Genomic DNA, 26,138 nt, shown 5'->3' on the forward strand with positions numbered 1-26,138 from the left:
ATTAACACGGCAATAAGAGCAGACCACGCCCCCGGCCCGTCCCAGCCCCACATCAGCGCGGGAGGCAATCTCAGCAAGCTAGTTCCCTCCTCCGGAGGATTCTCCCTCCCGCGAGAACTTCTGGAACGCTGCCGGGGCCGTAAAGGCATCTGTACTGGGCCGACCTGGGAGTACTGCTCTTCTTATAGGGTTCTGGTGAAAGTTAAGGAGCTAATTAAAGTACAAAGCAGAGAGTCTGGAACAATAGAAGTTTCCCATCAGGCTTTCCGTTACTACCACTATCAGGAACCCGTTACAGCGGGAGATAAAGAAAAGAAAACCGGAAAACCGGAAAGGTCTGCAAAAGGGGCGGGACGCGGGAACCTTGATTTGAGGAGGGGGGTGGCGGGGGAGAGCCCACGGGCGCAGCCAATCCAGCTGTCCCAGGGAGGAAGAGGAGGAGTCAAGGCCCACCCCCGGACTCCGCAGTGCTCACTCCCGCGCTGTGTGTTTGGCCCCGCAGCCGCGTCTGGGCCCTGCACGTTCGCCCATCGCAGCCTCTTCTCAGCACAGACATGGCCTCGGGCGCTGCTACCACTGCGGTGAAGGTGAGATCAGCCTGCCCGGCGGCTTTGGTCCGCCTTGCCCGGTAGCCTCTCCCTCCGCTCCAGGGAACCGCACCTCTAGTCTGTGCGCTCTGCCAGTGCAGCGGTGCCGCGGCGGGGACGGGCTGGGGCGCGGCCCTCTGGCAGGGGTGCACACCTTCTCGCCTCCAACCTTCGGGCTTAGCTGCATTCCCCTCCCCAACCTTGGGGCTTGTCTGCACCGCACCCTGCAGGGCGGTGGCAAGTCATTTTTAGAGGGGCAGTGGGTGGCCTTAGGTTTCGCCTGCGCTGCTGCCCTTCTCAGGCACCACTCCCTTCTCATGAAGTGTGCTGGCTGGAGCTGGCCATTTCCCCCATGTGGCCAGGCGCCTGCAGCTGCTGCGACTGTCGCCCCATGCCTTGAGGGATTCGCGCTTCCGCTTTCTTGACTCCGCTCACTGTCCTCGGCCCACGTGGGAGAGCTGCGTACCTGCTCTTTTGCAAGCTTTCGGCTTTTCTTACAAACTTAACTTTTAAGTACACTAAAGGCGTCTTTTCCCTAGGGCCGCTCTTGCTTTGGAGGCCTCTGACTTGAAACTGCTTCGTTTGCAATCTGGAAAGTTAAGAGCTTAGATTCTTTGGGCCCCAGATCCTCAGAGGTCTGGGCACGTGGGATCAAAGCGCGGTAGGACGCTCTGGCCAGAAAAAGGCGTGATTTTTGAGAGTTGCAATAAGCTTCCTTGGGGCTTTAAACACTTCTTTCCTCTTTGGTGGAGAGTTATAATTACAGTACACAAAGAAAATTCTATGATAAAACTTAAGACCTTTTCTAGACTTTTATTATTGGCCAAGAACACGGTTAACTTGGTTCACTTTTAGAAATTTCTTGCCCATGATGCACAAGGTCCGCTTTCTTCTCCAAGCATTTCTTGCACTTGTGTGCAGCTCTCCTGGGAAAAAGCACTTCTCTGGGATCAGTTGGTATTCAGCCAGAGGGGTTGGTATATTAGGCCTTTGCGGTGTTCATGAAACACAAGGAGAGGAGTGGGTGAGGGTGTTGTAGTCAAAATTATATGTGTAACTTTTTGTGCGTTTTATAGACGGCACACTTTGAGAGGTTTCCCAGGCCAGTAAGAGGGAAGAAGGCAGAAACTCACGTGCAAAGTATGTAAGTTTCCTAAAGTAACTATCTATGTAGTGCAGGTTTCACTGCAGAAATTAGTGTGTTGGTATTATGTTTTGCACATGGTTTAAACTTATTAAATAGTAATGTGTATAAGTGGGAGAGCTTAAATTAATTTTGAATTACCCTTTCTCCAACAATTAAACTATGTTTGGTATCATTAGGCCACAGTTTTCTCCTACAGGAATTTAAAGCACCAACAAAAAGAGGGATCTTACTTAAAACAGCTTCACTTTAATCCGGTTAGCATTCTCCTTGCCGGTTTTCCTGTAAAATAATGCAGTGCATTTAAGTGCAGAATGGGCAATGTGATTTAAGCCCTGATGTAAATATTGAATAATGTATATTTTTGTTCTTGGCAAGCTGCTGGACATCAAATTAAGAGGTACAAATGGTGCTAGGCCTGCCTGCTGATTTCTCTTTGTGAAGCTAGAACATGGGAGAGTCAAAGTGTACACTGTTTAAATAAGCAGATTATATGGACAGCATCCAGGCTAACAAGACAGTAATAGGAGTAAAACTGTCCTTGTGTATTGTTTCTGTTTTGCTTCAGTAGGGAAAGAGAACAGTATCTCCTTCCTGGGACCCCCTACCCACAAGACATTTGCAGCATTTCTGCATCTTACAGACCAGGCTGCTGCAAGCCAGTGTTTTGCTTAGGTGAGGTTTCTCCATTGAGTTAAAAAAATATATATTTATTGGATTACCCCAGTAGGGAACTAGGGTAAGTGACAGCTTCATCACTGACAATCCATGTTGCCAGCATCACATCCCCCTTGATTGCTAAGGCAGCATTCTGTGTAGAAAACATGAAGGTACCCATGTCCAGAGCAAAACAGCTGGTAAGAACCATATTCTCTCCATTGTGGTGTAATAGTAGCAGCACTTTTCCTTCTATGGCCACACTAACTCTTTTGCAGGTGTCAAAGATCAACTAAGGTGTCCAGAATTACACAGCAGGGCCTAGATAATGGTAGAATTGGGCCCAGAGCCTGGCATTCCACCAAGTGGATGTGAGGCATTTCTGAAATATTTCTATGCCCTGTTTTATTGTGAGTCTTCAGAAGGGCATCCAGCCTTAGAAAGGGGAATTGGAAGTGCATGCACAAATTCTCCCTGAACCCACTGAACACACTCTCCAAGTCTGATGTGGAAGCACAGTTGTGTGTCTGAGCCCTCATTGACATCACTGGCAGCTGACATGTGGCCTGACTTACTGCCATCATTTCATCTGGTCATTTAAATAGCAGTTTGATTGGAGGTGTAGGGATGAGGGTGTTGCAGCTTAACTCAAGGCAGAGAGGGGAGGAAAGAACTATGAAGGCCAGAAGCCCAGCCCATATCCCAGAAGGTCCTAACACTTCTTCCTCAGAATCTTACCCTTAGGGTCCTTGGCTGTCAGAGAAGCGCTAGTCACACTACTTTGAGAGGTGTTGGATTTAAGCACAGTAACATTTAACACATTGAGCCCAGTTCTACATACTCCGTTAATGCCAGCCCTAGTCCATCCCTTTGTAAAATACAACTATTACCAAGGATTGCAGCTTAAATTATTCAGTCACCTTGGTTTAAGAGGCTCTGTTAGATCATCAGATCATCTAAAGGTTAAAAACATCAGATTGAGGTTGGAAATGTGATACTTGTATATTGTTCAAATCTAGCTGTCTCCTGGCAGAATTTTATGCAAAAGTATGTACTGAATATCTGCCAGGCAGTGGGGGTACATCTTTGAGTAAGACAGTGTCCCGCTTTTCTTCAAGCTTATCTGGTAGTGGAGGTAGAAGGCCAGCCAACATGAGAGTGAAACAGAGTGATGGGGTCAAAAAAGACCTCTAGGAAAGCAGATTCTAAGCTGTGTAGTGGTTTCCCCCAATTTTATATGTTGAAACCTAATTGCCAGTGTGATGGTACTAGGAGGTGGGCTTTGGGGGAGTGATTAGTGTTAAGGTAGAGCCATCATGCCTGTGAATAGTGCTTTGGAGGTGGGGATAACCAGGGATTGAACCCAGGGGCACTTGACTTCTAAGTCACATCCCCAGCCTGTTTTATATTGTATTCTGAGACAAGGTCTTGCTAAGTTTGTGAGGCTGGCTTTGAACTTGCAATCCTCCTGCCTCAACCTCCCTAAGCAGCTGTTATAACAGGTGTGTACCACCATACCCAATGCTCTTTTGAAAGAGGCTCCAGAGAGTTACCTTATCCCCTTCTACCATGCAAGGCCTCACCTATGAACCAGAACAGGTTCTCTCCAGGCACTGAATCTGCCTTCATCTTGGATTTCTGGCTTACAGACTGTGAGAAATAGATATCTGTTGCTTATAAGCCACCCAGTCTAGTATTTTGTTATTGCAGCTTAAGCAGATTAAATATAAGTGGCTAGACAAAATGAGGATAATCATGTGAAGACCTGAGCAAAGATAGGGGTCAAGACAGCTAAAACCAAGGTCTGAGGCAGAAGTGAGATGGAGTCCTAGAATAGAAATCTCGGTGCTGGTGCATGTTGAGATAATGGCTTGGTGCAGCTTATTTAGCCTTCCATACATACCATGATTTGGATTTGATTCTAAATGTTCTGGGAACCATTAAAAGGTTCTGAGCAGAGAGGTAGGATCTGATTTACATTTTTAAGTGATTACTTGGCTGCTGTGTATTGAGTAGCCTGTATAGGGAAAGAGCTAGATCAGGCCAGATGCTGCCGCACTAGTGCCCAAGTCGGGGGTGGTGGCCACAGAAGTCTTAGAACAGAGGTTGGCAAGATATGGGACTGCAGCAGAGGAACAGGAGGATTTCTGTTTCCCACCTGGGGAACCCAAATGATGGTAATGCTGGCGATCGTTTTCAAACAGAAGATGGGAAGGAACCATAAGTGACTCTTTGAAGCAAGGAAGGTGAATATAGGATTCCTTCATCTGATGTACTACTGGTGGTTAGCAGGCTGGGACATAAGAGGCCAAGGGGCCTTTGCTATAGGAATAAAGTGGGTGCAGAGTGATGTTGGGTTGAGGGAGGGAGGACGCCTCTGAGAAGAAAAGTAATTGGATAATCTAATGGTTCACTGTAGTTGGTTATGGTTCATGCAGTGGGTGAGGATAACAGGTGGGCAGTCAAGAACAGAGGCAGCCATGGGATTAACACCTGGCATTATCCAGGGGGACCTCAGGGAGACATTGTCCTCCAGCTTCAGCCACAACAGATGATAACTGACCAGGCAAAAGGCCAAACAGGTCTTTGCCATTCATTCAGGGAAAGGGTGTTCTAAGGGATCTTAGTGGGCTGTGACTCCTCTGCAACTGCCCAACTTTCACTCTGGGAAATTAAAAAATAATGTGTTAATCTTTTTTGCTGTGACAAGGAGGGGATATGTTTCACAGTGACCTGCACAGCGAGTGAACAGTTCTCAAAACACAGGTGTGGGTCAGATTAGGAAAATTTGAAATTATAAAAATAAAGACAAGGACTCAATTATAAGTGGAAGCAGGATATGGTGGGTTCACCAGCTCTGGTGGAGTCTGGCTTAACAAAGAGCAAGAGTCTCTGTGTTTATTATATAGGTATAAACATCAAAGGGATTAAGTTTGTGAGCAAAACAGCTTAGTTGGGACTTATCAGTTTGCACCCACATCTTCTACCTCCGGGCAGCTGGGATTTGAATTCAAGGCTTTTGAACTAGTACATTCCATGACAGGCACGGAATTCTCCTTATCAACAGTGCTGAGTCACCTGGAAATGGGCGTTTCTCTTGGCACTGTTTTTTTTCTTTCTTTTTTTACACAAATGGAGCACAACTTTTTCTCTTGGCACTATTTTCTTTCTTTCCTTTCTTCCTTCCTTCCTTCCTTCCTTCCTTTTTTCTTTCTTTCCACAAATGAAGCACAACTTTTCATTTCTCTGGTTGTACACAATGTAGAGTCACACCATTCATGCAGTCATACCAAAAGATTCCCAGCATGAGTGTCTCAATAATTCGAAGCAATGATTTATTCACTGTTCCCAACAGATATGTCCCATTATAGGCAGGGAGTAAGCCAAAAACACAATGACATGAAAGAAGACAGCAAGTCAGTGAATAATAAGCCTTTAAAACTACTTTGGGCTTTCTCAACTGTGGCCAGTGGAGGACTTCAGACTAAAAGTCCCTGTATGGTGCTCCAAAACTGGGGTTCAGCACACAAGCCTCTGGTGAAAATAAAATTACCAACAAGCCTTCATTTTTTTTGCCTAGGGACACTGTGGCATTTTGGGCAGGACAGTTGTTTTATCAGACATCCCTGGACATTGAAGGACATAGAGCACATCCTTAACACACCCCTGCTTAAATGCCAGCAGCACTCCCTGCAATCCCTGTGACAGCCACAAATGTCCCATGTTTCCAGACACCCCCAGGAGAGCCACTTGATACTGGGTTGAAGACCTGTGTGCTGCATTCCACCTGGTGAGGAGAGATGGGAGCAGCCAGGTTTGTGTACTGACCAGCAGAGAAAAACAGATACAGGAATTTTTTGCTTTGAGGAAGTTTAGATTGATTTTGTGTGTTGCCAGGGCTAGTAAGGTGTACTGAAACAGTAACTGATGCTAATGTGGTGTTTCATTTGACTCTCATGATACTTCTATAGATTAAGTAGAAATCTGACCCTCATAGATAAGGAAGATGAAGAAACATAGCATAAATATTTGCATGCAGTGGACCCTGGATCCTTAACTGTGATTGTAAACCCCGTATTCTAGTCTGCACCTCAGAGGCATCTAAACCAGTGGTTCTCAAAGCTTCCTAAGCATCTGCCTTACTTGGTGATGTTACAAATGCAAATTCTTGGGCCCTGCCACAATCCCGCTGAACCAGAAATATAGGACTTTAACAAACCCAGGATGTTAAATGCCCACTGACCCTGGAGCTTTGGAAAGGGTGGACAACTGCATTCTAATAGACTCTTATGGCAAGTCTTATTCTGTGTTGCTTTCCTATGGATGCCGGAAATCCAAAATGAGTCTAACGAGGCTAAAATCAAGCATTTGTTGGCTCTTCTTGGAGGATCTAAAGGACAGTCCAGTTGCTGGCTTTTCCCAGCTTCTGAAGACATCAGCCTGGCTTGGCTTAAGAGCACCAGAATCACATCCCCTTTTCTCTCCCTCTGCTCCTGTGATCCCGCCACCATCATTTGACTCAGCCTAACTTTTATGAGGCTCTTTTTCCTGATTACATTTAGGTCCCATTCAAATAATCCAAGATAATCTCCCCATCTCATGGTTCTTAATTTAATCATTTAACATGCATAGATTCTGAGAATTTGAATATAAATAGGATCTATTTATATTAAGATCTGGATCTTAAATGTTCCCCAAAGATCCATATTTTAAAGGCTTGGGCACCAGCCTGTGGTATTATTGGAAGGTGGTAGAACCTGTAGGAGGTGGGCCTAGTAGAAGGAAATTAGGTCATTGAAGGGGATTTTGGGACCCAAGACCTTCACTCTCCTTTTGGCTTCCTGGTAGCCATAAGGTGAACAGATTTCTTCCACCATCTTCTCCACCAGGTGCTCCCAGCCATGATATTCTGCCTCACCACAGACTCAAAAGAGACAGAGCCAAGTGACTGTGGATTAAAACCATGAGCTGTAATAAACTTTTCCTCTTAAATTATTTTCACATGTATACCATCACAGCTACAAAAAACGGATGAATATAGGGACCATTATTCAGCCTACCATACTCAGCTAGGCCACATTTTATAAATTTGTGGTTTAAGCCCGAAAGCAGCATGCTTAGTTGTGGATGCACGTTAGAACCACTTGAAGAGCTTTAAGTAAAACAAATTCTGTGTCTCCCATTAATCAGAATTTCTGCAGTCTGGGACCTGAGCTTTGGCATTGAAAGTTCCCCAGGGGATTTAAGTATTCTCTCTGCTGACTCAGGAGAAAGCCAGGTAGATCCTGTGAAGGAGAGCTCTAAAGAACACAATGAGCTTTGAGGAAAACCCTCAAAAATTACTTGACCATTTCAGGAGTGAAGTGTCTTCCAGAGAGTGATTCCTCACTGGACTCGTATCTTGACATTGCAAGGAGAGGATGATCAAAGCCATGAGTGTTCTGAACTGTGGGCATCAGACTTCTCTGACTGGAATGTAACATCCCTGTAGTAGTTCACCAGGGCTGCTGTAATAAAGCACACTAACAGGTGGCTTAAGAAATGGAAGCATATTACCTTACAGTTGTGGAGTCCAAGATCAGGGTGTGATCAGGGTCAGTTTCCCTTTTCTTGGCTTATACCTAGCCGTGTTTTCCACATGTTTTCACAGTCTTTCTTCTATATAAGTGTCTGAATCACTTTTCTTAGGACTCCCAATTTATTGGATTGGGGCCCATCCCATTGACCTCATTTAACCTTTCTTAACCTCATTGAAGACCCCATTTCCAAATACAGTCATATTCTGAAGTACTGCTGGTTAGAACTTCATCACGAATCTGGGGGAGTGGAGCACAGTTCAGCACATAATCATTCCTCACAAAGGACATTTGAACCATATTGCAGGTTTTAAATAGGCAGCCTGAGTCATTTGGCTGCTCTTTTCCCATATAGGACATCTGGGATTTTGCAAAGTCCTCAAAGACTTCAAAGCCAAGTTGGCCAAATAATGAGGGCTTCTATCTGCTGAGCTTACTGAACTTGTAAGCAGCAACCATAGGTGACGGACTGAAATACTCAAAGACTGCCAGCTTTAGCTCTGACTCTTAACCTCCTTGAGAGTTGAAGCACTCAGAAGCAGTCCATCACCTTGGCATGGGATGATCTCAGCTACTGAGAGATGTAATGTTTTGAGAATGCCCTCATAGAGCACTGGGTTCTTGAGGCAGGGTGTTCAGATCTCAAGGTGATAGGTCCTGAGACCAGACTGGGTAGGTGAAGTCTCCTGGAGCCAGGTACCAAGGAAAATGCATAGGGTAGGGATTTGGAGGCACCCTTTCATCCTTGCTGGATCTAACCATTCTGGCCAGGTAAGCCACCACTTGGACAGGATGCTTCCATCCTGTCAGAGAAGAAGTGAAACCTGTTTTTCTCTTTTTGAGAAGACTGTCTCAGTGGTCTGTCAGTGGGAAAATGGGGAAGGAACTGACAAAATCTTTTAGTGACCTTGATTGACCAGGGAGTTCCCATTTTAGTCCCTTATTTTGTGTAATGATGGGGAGAATTGGCCCAGAAATTCCATCTCAGGCCTTAAGCCCATTTTATGGACAGGCTAGAATTAACTGGACTCATGACTGATGATCCAGCCCACGGGTCTTATTGTTTCCTGAGGATGGATGAAGTTATCCGTGATCAGTCCTCTTCTCCTTTAAGGTGGTCACTCAGATATCCAATGGTACTATTTCTATGCTTGCTCTGTGACCTTGGTCAAGAAAGTTCTTGACCCTGCTGAGCATGTTTCTTCATAACATGGAAACAACAAAATTTTTTAAATAGAGCATGATATCAGGAAAGACTACAAGGGATATTAAGACATAGCATATCATGATGATTAAGCTTTAGACACCTGGGTCTCTATCCCAGGTTTGCTCCCTATGAATTGCTCTTATACAAATTTCTTTATTTTTGTGCCTTTCCTTATTTGTAAAATGGGTATAATAGTATAGGGCCTATCTCATAGGATAGATGTAATGATTAAATAACAGATTCGGCCTCTGAAACACTTTACACAATACATCTGGCATGTAAATACTCAAAACAGTCATTTCATTATCAAAGCAAGTACTGAACTGATTGTTGAATTTAGAGGCTTACCAGGGTGTAAATAGAATTGGGCCATTAGTGCTTGGAGACTTTATCTCAACTGTACTTTGCCATAGGACCAGAAGGTGGAGACATTGACCACATTTTGGCACCGCCAGCCTCCATCTTGGAGGTCCAGTTACCTTCAATGGCAATACAGAACTCAGTCACTACACTTGTTGCTTTATCCCTTGCAAGGAGGGTTTCCATAAACAACTGGAACTAGTTGGATGGCTGGGTAGGCTTGCCTGCAGATCTTTTCATTGCCAGAGACTCCATCCTGCCCTTCTGGCAAGCACTGGCCACTTGCTTTCTAGTCAAATACTGTATATGCTTTGCTGAGGACTGAGTTGCCAGTTACCTAGTGCAGGGCCATCATGCAGCCCAGATGGTATAAACTGAAGTTTGGAATTCAGAATTTCTGGACTGCCTAGTGTTCTTTGTTTGTTTGTTTTATTTTTTGTTGTTGTTTTTGGTACTGGGGATTTAACCCAGAGGTACTCGACTACTGAGCCACAAAGCCAGCCCCCTCTCCAATTTTTCCCCCAAGACAGGGTCTCACTCAAGCTGAGGCTGGCTTTGAACTTGCGGTCTTCCTGCCTCAGTCTCCTGAACCATAGATGTGCATCACCATTCCCCACTAGCATTTTGTAATCACTGCTTCCATGCTGGACTAGCATGAAAACTGAACGGTGGTTCCAAAACCAAATTAGATTTGTTTTGTATGTACGTGCCTGAGGGTCCACTGTTAAATCCAGAATCCACTGTTAAATCACCTGGGCCACAGCCCAGGGAATATCTAAAAACAATCAAGTCAAAGTGGTCATAAGTAAAAAATGCAAAAGTTTCTTTGAGTACCTGAATCTCCAAAGAGTAGGCTGAGAGTAATTTTTAGAGTCAGCAATTTATTTCTGTGACCAAGATGAGGACATTGGCTGGACAGTTTATTAACCTCTTTATGACTCGTGGTGCTTAAGAGGATACATAAAATGAAGGATAAAATAGAGAGGCCAGACCAAAGGAAGGTTCCCATTTGCAAAAAGCAGTGTGATTTCTTTTTTTAAAAAAAATTCTGTTCAACTAGATGATTTTAATGTATTGACTAAAGGGAGTGCTGCTTTTGATTTGATTTAAAACTAATGTTTATTAGTTTTATGTTTTTTAGTTAGTATGAAACAATAAAACCTGTGATTTCAGTAATGTACCACAAGGTGGCTCCATCAACTGACTTAGCCACTTAAGGAAATGTACTAAGCCAACAGAATTTTCAGCAAGGTCTCACTAAATGCCCCTATTTTACATATTTATTTATTTTCAATTTGTTGACTCCCCCACCAGGAAATTGAGGGCCAGAGAAAGAGCCATTTTCCTCCAAATTGATATAAATCAACTTATATAACCTGATCTGAAAATTGCTTACTTTAGATATTCAAGTAATTCTAAACTTTGAATTTTTGTTCCAGAAGCTACTTTGTTCAATAGAGTTAAACCTTTCGTTGGGGGTAAAAATAGTTCCGGTCACTATGATCTTTCTATTGGTGTCATGTCTGGTTTCTGGCTGTTTACATACTTTTTCCTTTCAGATGTTAGCCCAGAGAAATTTTCCTAATGATGTCAGTTACTTAATTAGATATCTAAAAGTACCTCTCTATTTATTTGTAATTCAGTCAGAAATAAATGTGATATAATTTTTAAAAATTACATTTTGGTTATTTCTAAACAATAGAAGACCTTCAAATGTTTCTGAATGTTTTTCAGTGTTTCGAATGAAAAAAAAAGACCTAGTGTGATGATCTTTTTTCTTCCCTTAGATTGGAATAATTGGTGGAACAGGCCTGGATGATCCAGAAATTTTAGAAGGAAGAACTGAAAAATACGTGGATACTCCATTTGGCAAGGTTAATATCTATTTAATCGAGATATGTTAGTTTTATACACTTCTTACGGGCTTGCTTTTTAAATCAAAAGAAAAAAATTGCTTTTGTATTGACAACCCAAGTCTTGGCTTGGGGTCTTGTCATTGGGTTTCATCCCCCCCCAGAGCAAGGATGCTTCAGAGCTCCCTGTTTTGAAAACACAGCTTTTGAATACGCACAAGTAACTTCTCAATTCATGTTGCTAGAAGGCAGACACTCATTTTAGACATAACAACTCTGCTTTTCAAGTCTGCATTCAAATAAGCTTCTAATTCAGTGACTATATGTCACAGCACACTAATTCAGGGTACAGGCTGATGACTAATAGGATGAAGTACTATTACAAAGTAGCATTTTTTATTTATTTATTTATTATTATTTTTTTTTTTTTTTTTTTTTGGAGTGAGCCCAGAGCCAGAGGAGGATTGTCTTGGAGATCACACAGTGTGGGTATTCATAGCACTGGGAGTGATGTGCTCTTCATTTTCCAGGACACACTGTTTTTTCCCCAGGCTCCTGTGTCACCGGCCTAGGCCAGGGTGGGGTGTCTGCTTTCTACTTACTCCCTATTGCTACTTCCAAACACTAGTTCCTCTGATCCTCTGAAGATCTCTGCATCTGTCCTTTCTAACTAAATCCTCCTTTTTAGCTCAGTTTTTGGATTGACCTCATGACTTCCAGGCCCTATGTCGTCTTGGCCTTCCTCCTAACCTCATGCTTTGGCAACCCCTCAGTGAACGGGGACTTTCCCTGCATCATCCCCATGGCCATCTGAGACCTGGTTAACATAAGCAGACAGCACTATTGCTGAGTCCTTCGTGCTGTGGTCTCATTACCTCTCTGCCTTTCACTCACACCTATTCTTGAGCCTGCCATATACCCTTGACACATCTAAGTTTGTTGAGTCTGCTATCAGAGTCCACTGAGTGCTTGATACAAATGACCTTACTAAGTGATACCTATATAGGCCCCCAGCAACCTTCAGAACCTGAGTTTGCACTCAGTTAAAGTTCTTTGATTACGTTAATCAAATCTAGACTCTTTTCTAAGCTATATTTTCAGACTGCAAGTTTCATGAATCTATTATAGGTTAACAATTTTTAAATTGTTTGCTTATGTGTCTTAAAAATCACTGAGGTGTAACTGTTTTTCATTGCACACAGCCATCTGATGCCTTAATTTTGGGGAAGATAAAAAATGTTGATTGTGTCCTCCTTGCAAGGTAAGTATTTTAAGCTTTTTGAATATTATCACTAAATTGAAATTCAGCTTAAATTCTGGAAAGAATAATGATGAAGGCATGAGCTTTTATGTGTTGGAGTCAGAACATCTTAGCCACCTTTAATTAATTAGTTAATTAATTAATTGAAGTAAGCTTTGCATATGTAGGATATCAAAGAGCTCATGTTCCACTCCATCCCAGGAGGTTAGAAAAGAAAATCAGGTGAATAAAATTGAAGCTCTGTTTTCAGTTCTAACTGCAAGAAGAAATTTTTTTTTTTCCTAATTAACATAAAGAACAGTGTTCCATTAGTGACTTCTTATATAGTAGTTGTTTCATGTTTGTGGAAAGGGGCTTGGGGCCTATCAAGTGAATTGACTGTAGTGTCTAGACCTTGTTCCCTGGTTGAGGCTGGTGCCGCTCCCTGGTATAAAGAAGGCAACATTGTTTTTATCACATAGTTAGACATTAGACTACACATTTAGTTTTCCATTGCCTAGTTTTCCATGGCCATGTTCCAGATTACCACGGATTCAGCAGCACACTATTTCCTAGTTTCTGTGGTCTGAAGTCTGGCACAGTTTCATAGGGTCCTCTGCTTGGGTCATATAAGGTGTATTCCCTGCTCCACTCATGCCAGGCTAGTGTGCTACCGCTTGAGCCACATCCCCAGCCCTACTGGCTTGCTTTTTAAATTAAAGAAAAAAAAATAGCTTTTGTATTGACAACCCAAGTCTTGGCTAGAGATTGCTAGAGAATTGATTAATTTTTTCCAAGGTCTATGGGGAGACCGTTGGTAAGGTAGCCCAATGCTGAGGCTTTAATGTTCCTGAACTAAACTGTCAGACTGTGAAATGATTGACCCTTTAATGCATTGGTTCTGAATTGCTTTTGGTTTTAAAAATTTCTTTTGAAGTAGCTAATCAAGAGTTTTAGAGAACACTTTCAGAAAGATATATGTACTTTCTGGGTATCAATGGTCCCCATCTTCTGATAGGTCATCTGTGAACTCAGGATAGAAGCCACAGTGTGCTACATGTGTCTGCAGTTATTTTGATGCTTTTAATACTTCTGTTGTTCATCAGGAAAGACATTAAAGATACTTTTTAAGTATAAATATGATAATTACAAGAGGTATTTAATAATAATCCTCTAGCGTAGGTATTTCATTATCCATTTTACAGGTGAAAAGAAACTGAACTGAGAGTAGAGTGACTGATAAGGTCACAGGGCTAGTAAGTGGCAGAGCTTCAAACCCAAAATTTTACTCAAAAGCCCCAACTTTTTCCTTAATATTTGGATATATTTATTTCTACTCTTTTTTTCTAGATATGTCTATGTCTATTAATGTTAAACACATAGAAATTCAACCTTATACTTATGTAAAATAGAATTTAAGTGTGTGTTCTCACCAAAAAATATAAGCAAATATGTAGGCAAAACAAAAACGAAGCCTAAATTTCTAATCATCATCAAACAAACTAAGTTTTGTAAGTTTTGTGTGATAGTCCTTCTGCATGATCACATGGAAAGGAAACTTGATTTTGGGCACTGCCTTTCTGTGATAGAGCATGACATGTCTTAGTTACTCAAATAGCCCAAGATAATTTTAAGTTTTGTTTATGAAATATGGCTTATAAGTATGCTTTGTGATACAGGTGAATTTTTAGAAATAATTTCAGAAATTGAATTCCCTTTACCAGCTGCTCACTGGAGTCCCTCCAGGTAGAGGGGGTGTATGCATGCGCGCGCGCACACACACACACACACACACTGCTGTGTATTTCAGGTGATCAAAGAATTTTAACCAAATACATGTTTTTGTCTAACAGATCAAACCATTTACTTGTTATGTATCCCTTTCTAAGTGCCAGGGAGGAAAGTAGACACCGCATCACCCTCCAGGCTGATTCCAGTTGAAAAAGCTGACACTAAAAGAAGATAAGTTTAAGGTGCTGAGAGGCACTATGAAGAAAAATGGGTTTGAGGAACTGATGTGATGTAGATGTGATGATCATAGAGGGAAACTCAGAGGTGGCGATCTTTGAGTTTAGGCCTAAAGAGTTTTGAGACCTAAGTAGAAGTGAGCGTGGATGCAGCAGAGCTATGAGACCTAGGTTAGGAGGTGTTGTGTCATTAAGCTGGGGCCCACGAGGTAGAAATCCATGGTAAAGTGCTAGGTTTTATTTGAAGTATGATAGTAAGCATTTGTGATTATATTGGTTTACTCAGACTATCATAACAGTGCTATAGAATGGCTGCCTTGCATAACAAAATGAATTTTCTCACAGCTCTGGAGGCTGGAATTCTGAGACTGAGGTGTTGGCAGAGCTCTCCTTCTGAGGGCTGTGAGGGAAGGTTATGTTCCTGGCCTGTCTCTTGGCTTGTCTTGGCTTGGCTTGTCTCAGTGTCCTCATATCCACTTCCCTCTCTACATATCTATGTCCAAATTTCCCCTTCTTGAAAGGGTACCAGTCATATTAGATCAGGACTCACCCTAATGACCTCATTTTAACATAATTACTTCATAAAGAACTGTCTCCAAAAACAGTCACATTCTGAGATAGGAGTGGAGGTTGGGTCTTCAACATGAATTCTGGTGGGTCACAGTTCAGACCATCCAGTGGTTGTCAGGTAAGCAGTTACTGGACAAAACCTGTTACTGTCACTCCAAACAACTGGGAACTCTTGTGCCTTACAAGTTTTCATTAGCTTTTTGGAGGATCAGGCAGAAAGATCCAACTGCTTGGGCTTCCATTTCAGTTAGAAAACAGTGGTGCACATGAAACCTCATGCCTTGCTCTGGGGCATTCATGCCCCATGTGACAGATGCAGTATGTCTTCCTGGAATGTGGATTCTAAGCAAGTTGTTACCTGCCCTTGTAGGAAAATTAATATATGGAACATAAAGCTGGTCTGCATTTTAAGATGAGCTAGTCTATGTTTGTTGTAGAATGATTATTGACCGATCTCTTCTCATTCCTCCTCTGCCAATAAAAATGCTTTGGTAGAAAACACTAGTAAACACTGCCGTTGAATTAGTATGCTTTTCTAGCAGTATTAAGATGCCCTGATCACTTGTCTACCATCTTTATACTCTTTCCCTTAGACATGGGAGGCATCACACCATCATGCCTTCAAAAGTCAACTACCAGGCGAACATCTGGGCTCTGAAGGAGGAGGGCTGTACACATGTCATAGTGACAACGGCTTGCGGCTCCTTGAGGGAGGAGATTCAGCCCGGTGACATCGTTGTCATCGATCAGTTCATTGACAGGTGAGCAGTCATCTAAAATGCTCTTGTAGCTGGTCACTCCCAGCTCAGAAGATGATGTATAGGAACTACATGGAGAAAGGAAGAGCAGGACATAGATGCATCTGAAGCTTTTTCTTGTGAGAGTTTTAATTTTACTTGACAAATAGTAATTATATACATTGATGGGATACAGTTTGAGATTTGGGTATATGTATACTTTGCACAATGATTAATATGATTGATTAAGCTAGTTTACATCTCACATATCCATTTTGGTAGTGAAAACATTTGATTTTTCCTTTAGTAGTATTGAAATTCATAATTCGTTTCTATTAATATAATCACCATGCTGTACAATACATCTCAAAAACTTTTTCTTCTTGCTTAAGTGAAATTTAGTGTCCTTTAACCAGTATTTTTCCAACCTCTGATGAACAGTGTTTTACTCTCTACTTCTGAGTTGGGTATTTTTAAATTCTACACATCAGTAAAATCATAGAGTACTTGTGTATGTACATCCATACAATGGAATACTATTTTTTATTCATTCATGCATTGATAGACAACTTGAATAATTCCATATCTTGGGCATTATAAATAGTGCTGCTATTAACTTGGATGTGCAATATTTCTTCTATATTCTGAGTTTATTTCCTTTGGAATATGCCCCAAATGTGATGCAATCTCAACTTTTATATTGATCATATATTGCAGTGATTAAATTTTTAGATAAATTAGGTTAGATAAGATTTAGATTTATGGTGCATGCCTATAATCCCAGCGGCTTAGGAGGCTGAGACAGGAGGTTTGCAAGTTCAAAGCCAGCCTCAGCAAAAGTGAGGTGCTAAGCAACTTAGTGAGACCTTGTCTCTAAATAAAATACAAAATAGGGCTGGGGATGATGTGGCTCAGTGGCCGAGTGCTCTTGAGTTCAATCCCTGCTACCTGCCCCTGCGCCCCCCACCAGAAAAATTTTTTTAGCTAATTTTACCTGTTTCTCTTTTACTTTTTTAGTGTGGCCACTAGAAATTTCAAAGTTACATTGTGAGCTTGTATCTTATTATTGTTGGCCAACATTTTCTAAAATGATAGTGCCCCCTGATTGAGCCACGTGGCTTTCATTTAACCAGCCATGGGCATGTATGTATTTGAACTTCTCATAGGAGAACCAGAACTAATTGCCTTGTGGGTAATGAAAACACATTTCTTAATAAAGTGGATTGTGTGTGTGTTTTGAGGCAAATGTTCAACTTCTCTCTTGGTGCTATCATTGTGAGCTGGATGCTGTGCTGTTTTTGCCCTAAGGTTCCCAGAGCTTCAATTTGTTTGACAAAACTGTAACATTATGCATATCTGCCCCAAGGATCTTAGGGCTGGGGGGGGGGGGGGCAGGAGTCCTCAATTCAAGATCTCATCTTGGCTCTGTTGTGCTTCAATCAGACCAGTTACCTACCTACAGGTCAGTCCTCTACAGAATTAAGGGTTGAACTTATCTCTCAGGCTTCCCAGCACTGCCCATGGATCGTTTCCAGGGGCTGATCTAGAGACATACACTTTGACCTATTGCTATAACTTTGCCAGCATATCATCTCAGAAAAAAAAAATCCTCATCCTGCAGTGATCTTCAAAATTGTTTTTGTCTAAAAGTAAAAGATTGATTTTAATCCTTCTAATATAACTTTGTAACAAAGAATTGGAATCAAGCAATAAGACTTTTTATTTTATAGATGGAATAACTAAAGCACATCCTTTCTCATCTGTCAGTCCCCAGCATGGGCTGTGCATCAGCCATGCCATGCATACCTTAGAGGTTATTTGAGTTTTTAAGAAATAGGAGATTATTGCTGTGATGATAAAATAAACCCTTTAAGGAGTCTGACAAGGCTGGAAGCTCTTGTGAAACAGTAGGATCATTCTTTTCTAAAAGTCCTTTTTTTTTTTTTTTTTTTTTTTTTTATGCTACATCCCAGCAAATCAAATGTCAAGAGTCTTGAGTCTGAGCAAAGGGAGTCCTGGCTGAGACTGTCCTGGAAAAAGCAGGACAACATACCAGGTGGGAGGGCAGTGAGTCCAGTGGTGTTTGAGCATGTGCACTCAGTCCTCAGGTCCTTGTCAAATATGCAAGGAAATAAATGCCTTCTGAATTCAAAGGGAGAATAACCATTTTCTATTTGTGAGTAGGGCGGCTGTGGGAAACAAAAAAAAAAAAAAAAAGTGGTCTAGAACTTAAATGTCAAAAAGAATGCATTGTGGTTTTCATTTTCCCCTTTGTAGTGTACAGTTTTCCTGACTCTTCCCTTGCCTTCCATCCTGGTCTCTGTATGAGATGTTTTTCACAAACTAAAAATTAAAAATAGCAATTCCTACTGAGAATCCATAGGAGTCTTGTCCACAGTAGGTTTCGTGGTGCCCTGCACCTCCTGCTATCTTGGGTGCAACTAATCTGTTTCTCCTACCTTGTAGAAAGTCCCCATTGTCAGAGCTACGAGTCATTTGGCCACTGAGAATAGGACATGGTTAGGATTGGGACTTGTTCTAACTTCCTGATGGTTATAATTTTGGGTTTCCCTCCTGTGGTGCATACCCTTATATGTACAGTTATATCTGGCTTTCAATCCCATCACCTATGGGTAATCAGAGTGCCATGTTTTATAAGTGGGAATATAAAGCTCATGAGGGACTCCCAGCAAATTCCACAGTTAGGAGTGTTACACCTCTGTAATCTCAGCGACTTGGGATGTTAAGGCAGTAGGATCACAAATTCAAGTTCAGCCTCAGCACCTTAGTGAGGACCTAAGCTACTTAGTGATATCCTGCCTCAAAATAAAAAATAAAATGGGCTGGGGGTTTGTCTCAGTAGTAAAGTGTCCCTGGGTTCAATCCCCAGTACCAAAAAGAAAAAGGAAATGGTCTGGAGATGTAGCTCAGTGGTGAGGCACCCCAGGTTCATTCCAGTACTGGAAATAAAAAGGTAGATTCTACTCCTTATACCCTGGCTTTGCGAGAATAAAGGGCATCCTGAAGTTGGCTACTTTCAGGGCTCCAGTTGGACTTGCAGATAGTTACTCCTTGGGATTTATGTGTGCTTTCTTCCTGGCATCTTTGGGTCTTCCACATATCTGCCCCTCACTGTACAGGAATAGTTGTGGAACCAACTCGTCATTACTTGCTAATTCATTCTATAGTCACTTCCTGTTACAGTAGTACAGTTCTTTCTAAAAGGGCTTTCATGATGCAGCTTCTTTGAGTGTAAGATAACAGCTTCTTCCTTTTGAATCCAGCAGGATAGGTAATGGTCAGTTCATTAGCCTGATACTTAACATGGCTCCTTCCTGCCTGTGGCTTGGCACCACACCAGGTTCCGGGATGAGATGTGGAGAAGTTTACAAGCATAATGGTTCATTGGCCTGGCCTTTGTTTTGTTTTTGTTTATCAGCCTTGCAGCCTTCCCATACACACCCCACTTAAAGCTTGACCTTTACAGTGCATTAAAAAGTGTTGGATAGGAGTGATTTCTCCTGAAATTTTTGCTATTGGAGCAAAGCAAGACTGTTCCACTGACTGCTTTCCTTAAAGCATGAAACATTTTTTTTCTCTTCCCGTGTTCCTCAAGGGTCTCTGCTTTCTAACTCAAGTTATTGTTGGATACGGCTGCAGATTCTTTTGTCCATAGGGGAGAACTGGTGATGAGATCTTTTTTTTCATCCCAAAGAGCTAATTGTCCATGCAATACAAGACCTAGAAGCAGTGACTTCCAGAAATTTTCTATACATGACCTTGTTTCTCTGAGCCATCAGTCTTCATTATTATGGGACTTCAGTTCACCATATTTATTATGCAAGTGTAGAAAGCAACAGCTAGACTTGTAAACTGGGAAAATGCCCACATTGTATTAAACTTTAAGAAAAATTAGACTATTGGGTTCTGCTTCTGTTGCTCTCAAAAATATCTGAAGGTGAAATTTGTGAACATACCAGTAAGAAATAAAATGAGATTTCTTTTTATTAGTAGTCTTTATGAGGAATGTTTTGTGAGAAAGGCAAATAAGAACTTTATTTTTAACAATGAGAAAAAATACAGCCAAAAAGGGTTAAAGAAAGCAGAATGTGATTCCTAGTGCCAAGTGGTTTCTTTCAAGTACAATTAACATGTTGGCCTTGGCCCCTGGTTAAGTTCTGCAGATGGGGAGGGAGGACATCCAAATTCTTTCCTCTGGCTCTGCTGCAAAATTGCTTTGTCACCCAGCATCCTCATTTGGTAAATGAGGGTGTTGGATTGACTCCTAAGAGTTCTGGTGTCCTGTAGATTATTATCTGCAACTTATTTTCCTGCATAAAGTAGGAGGGGTCGGGGTGTGCTTTTGTGATGCATTCTGACTCATTAGGAAAGTCCCTCTGTAAATAGTGCTGAAGGATCATTTATACCCGTTCATTTAACCCCTCCCAGAGACCAGCCCCACCTCGGGCTTCCCCATGACATCACTGTGTGGAACCCTGACCCCGGTGGGGGTGTGCTCCCAGGAAAAGTCTGTCAGACTTTCCAGTAGGTTCCGATGATTGGAAATGGAGGTTCAAGGTAAAGGATTACACATGGAGCCTCTTTCTGCCACTCGGCAGCTTCCGTTCGGCCCTTAGCACCATTTACTCGCATCCCTGCTCTTCTTTGTCATCTTCTCACTATAGCTATCCCAGAAGTGGGGTCAGCTACTCCCCTGTGTGAAATCCATTCTTATGTTTTGCTCCAGAACCTAGTTTGTTACTGATTCCTGACCATAAGTGTGTACTGCTAAAAAAAACACTGAACTGCCACAGATTGAGTTCCTGCAAGGTGCCACCATCAGTTTATCCCATTTGTTTGTGTGCAGCGATCATTTCCCTGGTTTATAGTTGAGGAGACTTAGACCCAGAAATATTATCATTGGCTCAAAAGTGGACCCTGTGGGATTTGAACTCAGCTTTATATCCAAAAACTGTTAGCTTAGCTCCCCTTCATCCCCATGTTTGCACCTTTTTTATTCCTTGTTAGATCCATCTGGCTGCCTGGGGGCAAGGCCCCAGAGAGACTTCAGATTTTGTAATTTAGGATTGAATTTTCTCCCTTGGTTGTCTTCAGGCCCTGCTCTCCCTCCCACAAGCCACACTTCTGGACTACAATAATACAGAGGGAACACTGGCAGTGCTATCTCCTCCTGTCTGTCACCCTTGCGTCCATTCAGTTTCTAGAAGGTGCCATCTTGTCACCTGACATGCCTTGAGCCCTCCTCCACTGCCTTCCTGGAAGTCAGCTCCTTCCTTGACATTCCTCCTTCTCTTAGCTTGTCTCCTCTTGAATCTGGTTCCCATTCTTCTCCCTGGAAGTAGAAACCAAGAATATTGGAAACCAGGCATCCGCTGCCCTCTGGGATCTGATCCTCAGGGCTGTGGCAGCAGTGATCAGCAGCAGCACACCCAGATTTCTGAATTAACCACACAGCCCAGGGAGGAATGATGTCCTCAAGGCTGTTTACATAGAAGACCTCATCCATTCCTGTAATTTGATATAACTTGTTCATAGTTTCTTTCATTTTTGATGTGAAGATCTTTGACATATGCTTTATAACCTCTTATTGCTTTTGTAGAAAATGTTTCTTCCCTGACATTTACATTTAGAAAGCTGAGGATCCCTGCTTATTTTCCTCCCACCAAGGGAAGGGATGTTAATACTTATTATCTGATCACATCTGGTCTTCTGAACATGAATTCGAGTTTTCTGTGGATAATTCCAAAGTGAGAACATATTAAGCACTTGTCACATATCAGATGCTGTTAGAACTTGGAAATAGCAACTTATATAACTATTGCTATTGGAGATTTGAGGGCCCCTTTCTTTTTTTTTTTTTTAATTTTTGTATAACAGTAGAATGCATTACAACTCTTATTACATATATAGAGCTCAATTTTCACATCTCTGGTTGTATACATAGTATACCCACACCAATTTGTCTCATACATGTACTTTGGATAATAATGGTCATCACATTCAACCATCATTAATTACCCCATGCCCCCTCCCACCCCTCTGCCCTATTTAGAGTTCATCTATTCCTTCCATACTCCCCCTCCCTATCCCTCAATGAATTGGCTTCCTTATATCAAAGAAAACATTTGGCATTTGGATTTTTGGGATTGGCTAACTTCACTTAGCATTATCTTCTCTAACTCCATCCATTTACCTGCAAATGCCATAATTTTATTCTCTTTTATTGCTGAGTAATATTCCATTGTATGTATGTATGTGTGTGTATACACACACACACACATATATATGCCACATTTTTTTAATCCATTCATCTATTGAAGGGCATCTAGGTTGGTTCCACAGTTTAGCTATTGTGAATTGTGCTGCTATAAACATTGATGTGGCTGTGTCCCTGTAGTATGCTGTTTTTAAGTCCTTTGGGTATAGACTGAAGAGAGGGATTGCTGGGTCAAATGGTGGTTCCACTCCCAATTTTCTAAGAAATTTCCATACTGCTTTCCATATTGGCTGCACCAGTTTGCAGTTCCACCAGCAATGTATGAGTGTACTTTTTTCCCACATTTTTGTCAACATTTATTGTTGTTTGTATCCATAGTAGCTGCCATTCTGACTAGAGTGAGATGAAATCTTAGAGTGGTTTTGATTTGCATTTCTCTAATTGCTAGTGATGATGAACATTTTTTCATGTGTTTGTTGATTGATTGTACATCATCTTCTGAGAAGTGTCTCTTTAGGTCCTTGGCCCATTTATTGATTGGGTTATTTGGTTTTTTTGGTGTCTAGTTGTTTGAGTTCTTTATATACCCTAGTGATTTGTGCTCTATCTGATGTGTGAGGGGTAAAGATTTGCTCCCAAGATGTAGGCTTTCTATTCACCTCACAGATTGTTTCTTTTGCTGAGAAGAAACTTTTTAGTTTGAGTCCATACCATTTATTGATTCTTGATTTTAATTCTTGTGCCACAGGAGTATTATTAAGGAAGTTGGGGCCTAATCTCACATAACGGAGATTAGGGGGTTAGGCCCCTTTCTAAAAGGTACTCTGTCCCATTAGTAAACTTTATAATGTACAAGCCTTTCCAACCAGCCTTCTTCACCCTTTGCAGTTTACAACCCTAAGAATAGCACCAAAGCCTGTGTTTTTCTAATTTATATACCAGGACGTGTGTGTATTGTTTCCTGTGTGAGTAGACAGAGTCACTGATTGCATAGCCGTGGGACTCGATAAAGCCACATGCATTGACCTGGAGCAGTTTGAAGGATGCTTATGAAGCTGCATAGTAACTTTAGGAAATGTTTTTATAACCCGTATTGTGTTCCTGCCTCTGCTAATTATTACAAGGAAGCACCCCCTTAATATCCGTTAGCCTTTCACAGGTAAGAACAAAGAGATTGCTGTTCCCACCTGGGTCACAGTTGGGGGTTTTATTCTGTAGTATTGTTCAGTGTACTGTTTAGCAAGACCTCATGAAAAATTACCGAAAATGGGACAGGAAAACTAGGTAAAGTGTTAATTGAGCAGTCTCTTGTCATTGGGATAAAAACATCTTTTTTTTTTTTTTTTTTTCTTTTTCTCTTTTTATGGCACCGTAAGGCATTAGGGACACTCTGGAGATTGCAGCAAGGGGAAGATCATAATGATAATGCTTCAAATTCAAAACTTCAATTCCTTCTGGTTAATAAAACAGGTTCACGTCTCTTAATCTGTTGTTCTTCATATCAGAACTTCCTCTATCTCATCTCTTGTTATTGTTTTACTATTTGGATACCTTTTCAATGAAGCCGATAGAATCACTTCCCCAAAGCCACCCTCCTTGTGAACACAGACATTTTGCTTTGCCAGGAAATTAATTGACTCATGTTCCTGCATGCTGGGGCTTGTTGTAGGGTGGCTGTATTCTGAAACTATCTCAGAGATATGTGGTTTGTGTTTGCTTCTGCTCAGAGACAGGTGTTTGCCCTCAACTTGTTTGTAACTGAGTGTTTCCCAAGAGAAAAATATTAACAAATGACCATAACCTGTTCAAGAGTCTTGATTTAAGAAACAGCCTACCAGTCATTCTCTGGGTTTTTCTCCCACCATGCCTGTGTTCCCAGTGGTCTCTTCCTTGATTGTCTTAAACTCATGTATTTTGCGAGTGCACAACATAATTTTGTTTCCTTCGCTCTTCAAAGGACAATTTTTCATTTGTTTGTGCCTTAAATTTTCTTAGCATATGTCTTTGCTTGGCAACCTCAAGCAATTTGGGGGGATATCCTTCACTGGAGGCTCCTCAAAATCACTATCTAAGGTTGGTAGAAGAGATGTACAGAAGCAGGCATACTAGTAGTAGCTACATAAGCAATAGGTAGAGTGCCGATCCCTTGCATCATGTTAATGTAATTTAATCCTCACATGGCCATATGAGGTAAATGGTTTTATTTCCAATTTAAATACGAGAAAGCTTATATAACTGAAATGCAAAGAGATCAAAGTAACTTTGCAGTGTATCTACAGACAGTAAATGGCAAAATCAGCTAATCAGTGGATCCCATGCTACTACGGGAAGGTAAAATGAGTCTCCTTGCCTTGCTAGAAAGTTTTACTGGTTGAAGAAAGAATAAGCAGCAGATCTTTAGCAGCAGTTCTTTTTTTTTTTTTTTTTTTAATCTTTATTTCTTAGTTATAGGTGGACATAATACCTTTATTTTATTTTTATTTGGTGCTGAGGATCAAACCAGTGCCTCATGCATGCTAGGCAAGCGCTCAACCTCTGAGCCACAACCCCAGCCCAGCAGCAGTTCTTTATTATTGTAGCAACCATAACTGGGTTAATCATATCTCAAACCACTGAAGCATCTGCATCCACTTCCTATTGCTGTCATAACAAATTACATAAGTGGCTTTGACAACACAAAGTTATTGTCTTACAAGTCTACAGGTTTGCAATCTAATGGGGGTCTCACTGGGCTTAAAGAGGGAAAAAAAAAAAGTGGCAGAGCCATATTTCTCTCTGTAGGTTTGGGGAGAATCCATTTCCTGCACTGCTCGGTTCATGGTCCCTATACATCTTTAAAGCCAGCCATGGTAGATGGAGTTCTTCTCCCATCTCTATCACTCTGAGGTTGGCTCTTCTATCTCCTTCTAATGTCATCTTGTGATGGCATTATTCCTGCTTGGTTAATCCAGAATAGTCTTTATATCTTAAGATCAGCTGCTTACCAAACTTAATTCCATCTACTACCTCTTTTATAAGGGCACTGATATAACCGATCATGAGCACTTTACCCCCATGACCTAATCATATCCTTCTAATATCATCTTAGGAGTTTGGGTTTCAGTATAGAAATTCTGGGGGCATACTTTCAGACCATATACCTTGTGAAAAAAGGTTCCATATACCTTGTGAAGAGAATTTGGGAAGTTAAGTATGGTGGCACATGCCTGTAGTCTCAGCTACTCAGGAGGCTGATGTAGAGGATTGTGAGTTTGATGCCAGTGTGGGCAACATGGTGATTTCATTTGAGGAGGCTAATTAGTTTGCCTGAGACATACATATTCAGTGATTAATTTAAACTTCTGGGATAAAACTACATTTTCTGTTTTTATACATCACTCAGAAAATGACTCAAGGTTGAACCAGAATGGTGTTTTAACTGGAAATCAGAACTGAACGTGCCTACTTAGGTAACAGTCCCCACTTATAGGATGTGCCTGGCTTCTGGCTTAGTTGCAAAAGTTCTGATTTCTCCGATCTTGGAGGAAAAACTCTCAGAGGGGGGACAAGTTCTCCTAACACATTTCATTCTAGAATTTCTCTTGGGTATGTTGTCTACTTTCCTCAGCTCTGGTTGTAAATTCCATTTGTCTTATATCAAGCCCACACCTCACTTCTGATCTGCTATGGGTTATTTGGACCTTTTGGTTAAATTTTACCCTCCTGAGGCCTTTACAAAGTGGACAAGGCATCATATTTCATGGCCAGAAAATGAAGAATCAAAAAAAGATGTTATTTGCAACAAGGTGTATAGCCAATAATTCTGCAGGGATCTTTGCTAAAATGGGAAAATATATAATATTCCACTTAAAAGAAGGAATTAAACTATAAACAGGTATCATGTATATGTAATACGATATAAAGCATAAAGTAATACATGTTTTGCCTTAAAGTAAAGCAGTTCAGTACAAAGAGAGAAATAACAAGGCAAAGGGCCAAAGAGAGGAGGGGTAGACAGAGGTG

At 41.5% G+C, this 26,138-nt stretch overlaps 1 protein-coding gene across 1 annotated transcript in view; it reads left to right on the plus strand.

The window, feature by feature from the left end:
- The first annotated feature begins 400 nt into the window (after positions 1 to 400).
- The window catches only part of Mtap (methylthioadenosine phosphorylase), a 39,277-nt gene continuing 13,539 nt past the window's right edge, over positions 401 to 26,138 (plus strand). The window contains exons 1-4 of the mRNA XM_046467388.2: positions 401 to 587; positions 11,319 to 11,405; positions 12,587 to 12,645; positions 15,755 to 15,922. Coding sequence (XP_046323344.1) covers positions 555 to 587; positions 11,319 to 11,405; positions 12,587 to 12,645; positions 15,755 to 15,922 — 347 coding nt within the window. The 5' untranslated portion in view covers positions 401 to 554. The remainder of the gene's footprint in view (positions 588 to 11,318; positions 11,406 to 12,586; positions 12,646 to 15,754; positions 15,923 to 26,138) is intronic.

Source organism: Marmota monax, unplaced genomic scaffold (assembly GCF_021218885.2).
Source record: "Marmota monax isolate L192 unplaced genomic scaffold, Marmota_monax_Labrador192_F-V1.1 WCK01_AAM20220418_F8-fsc00033, whole genome shotgun sequence".
Lineage (NCBI taxonomy): Eukaryota > Metazoa > Chordata > Mammalia > Rodentia > Sciuridae > Marmota > Marmota monax.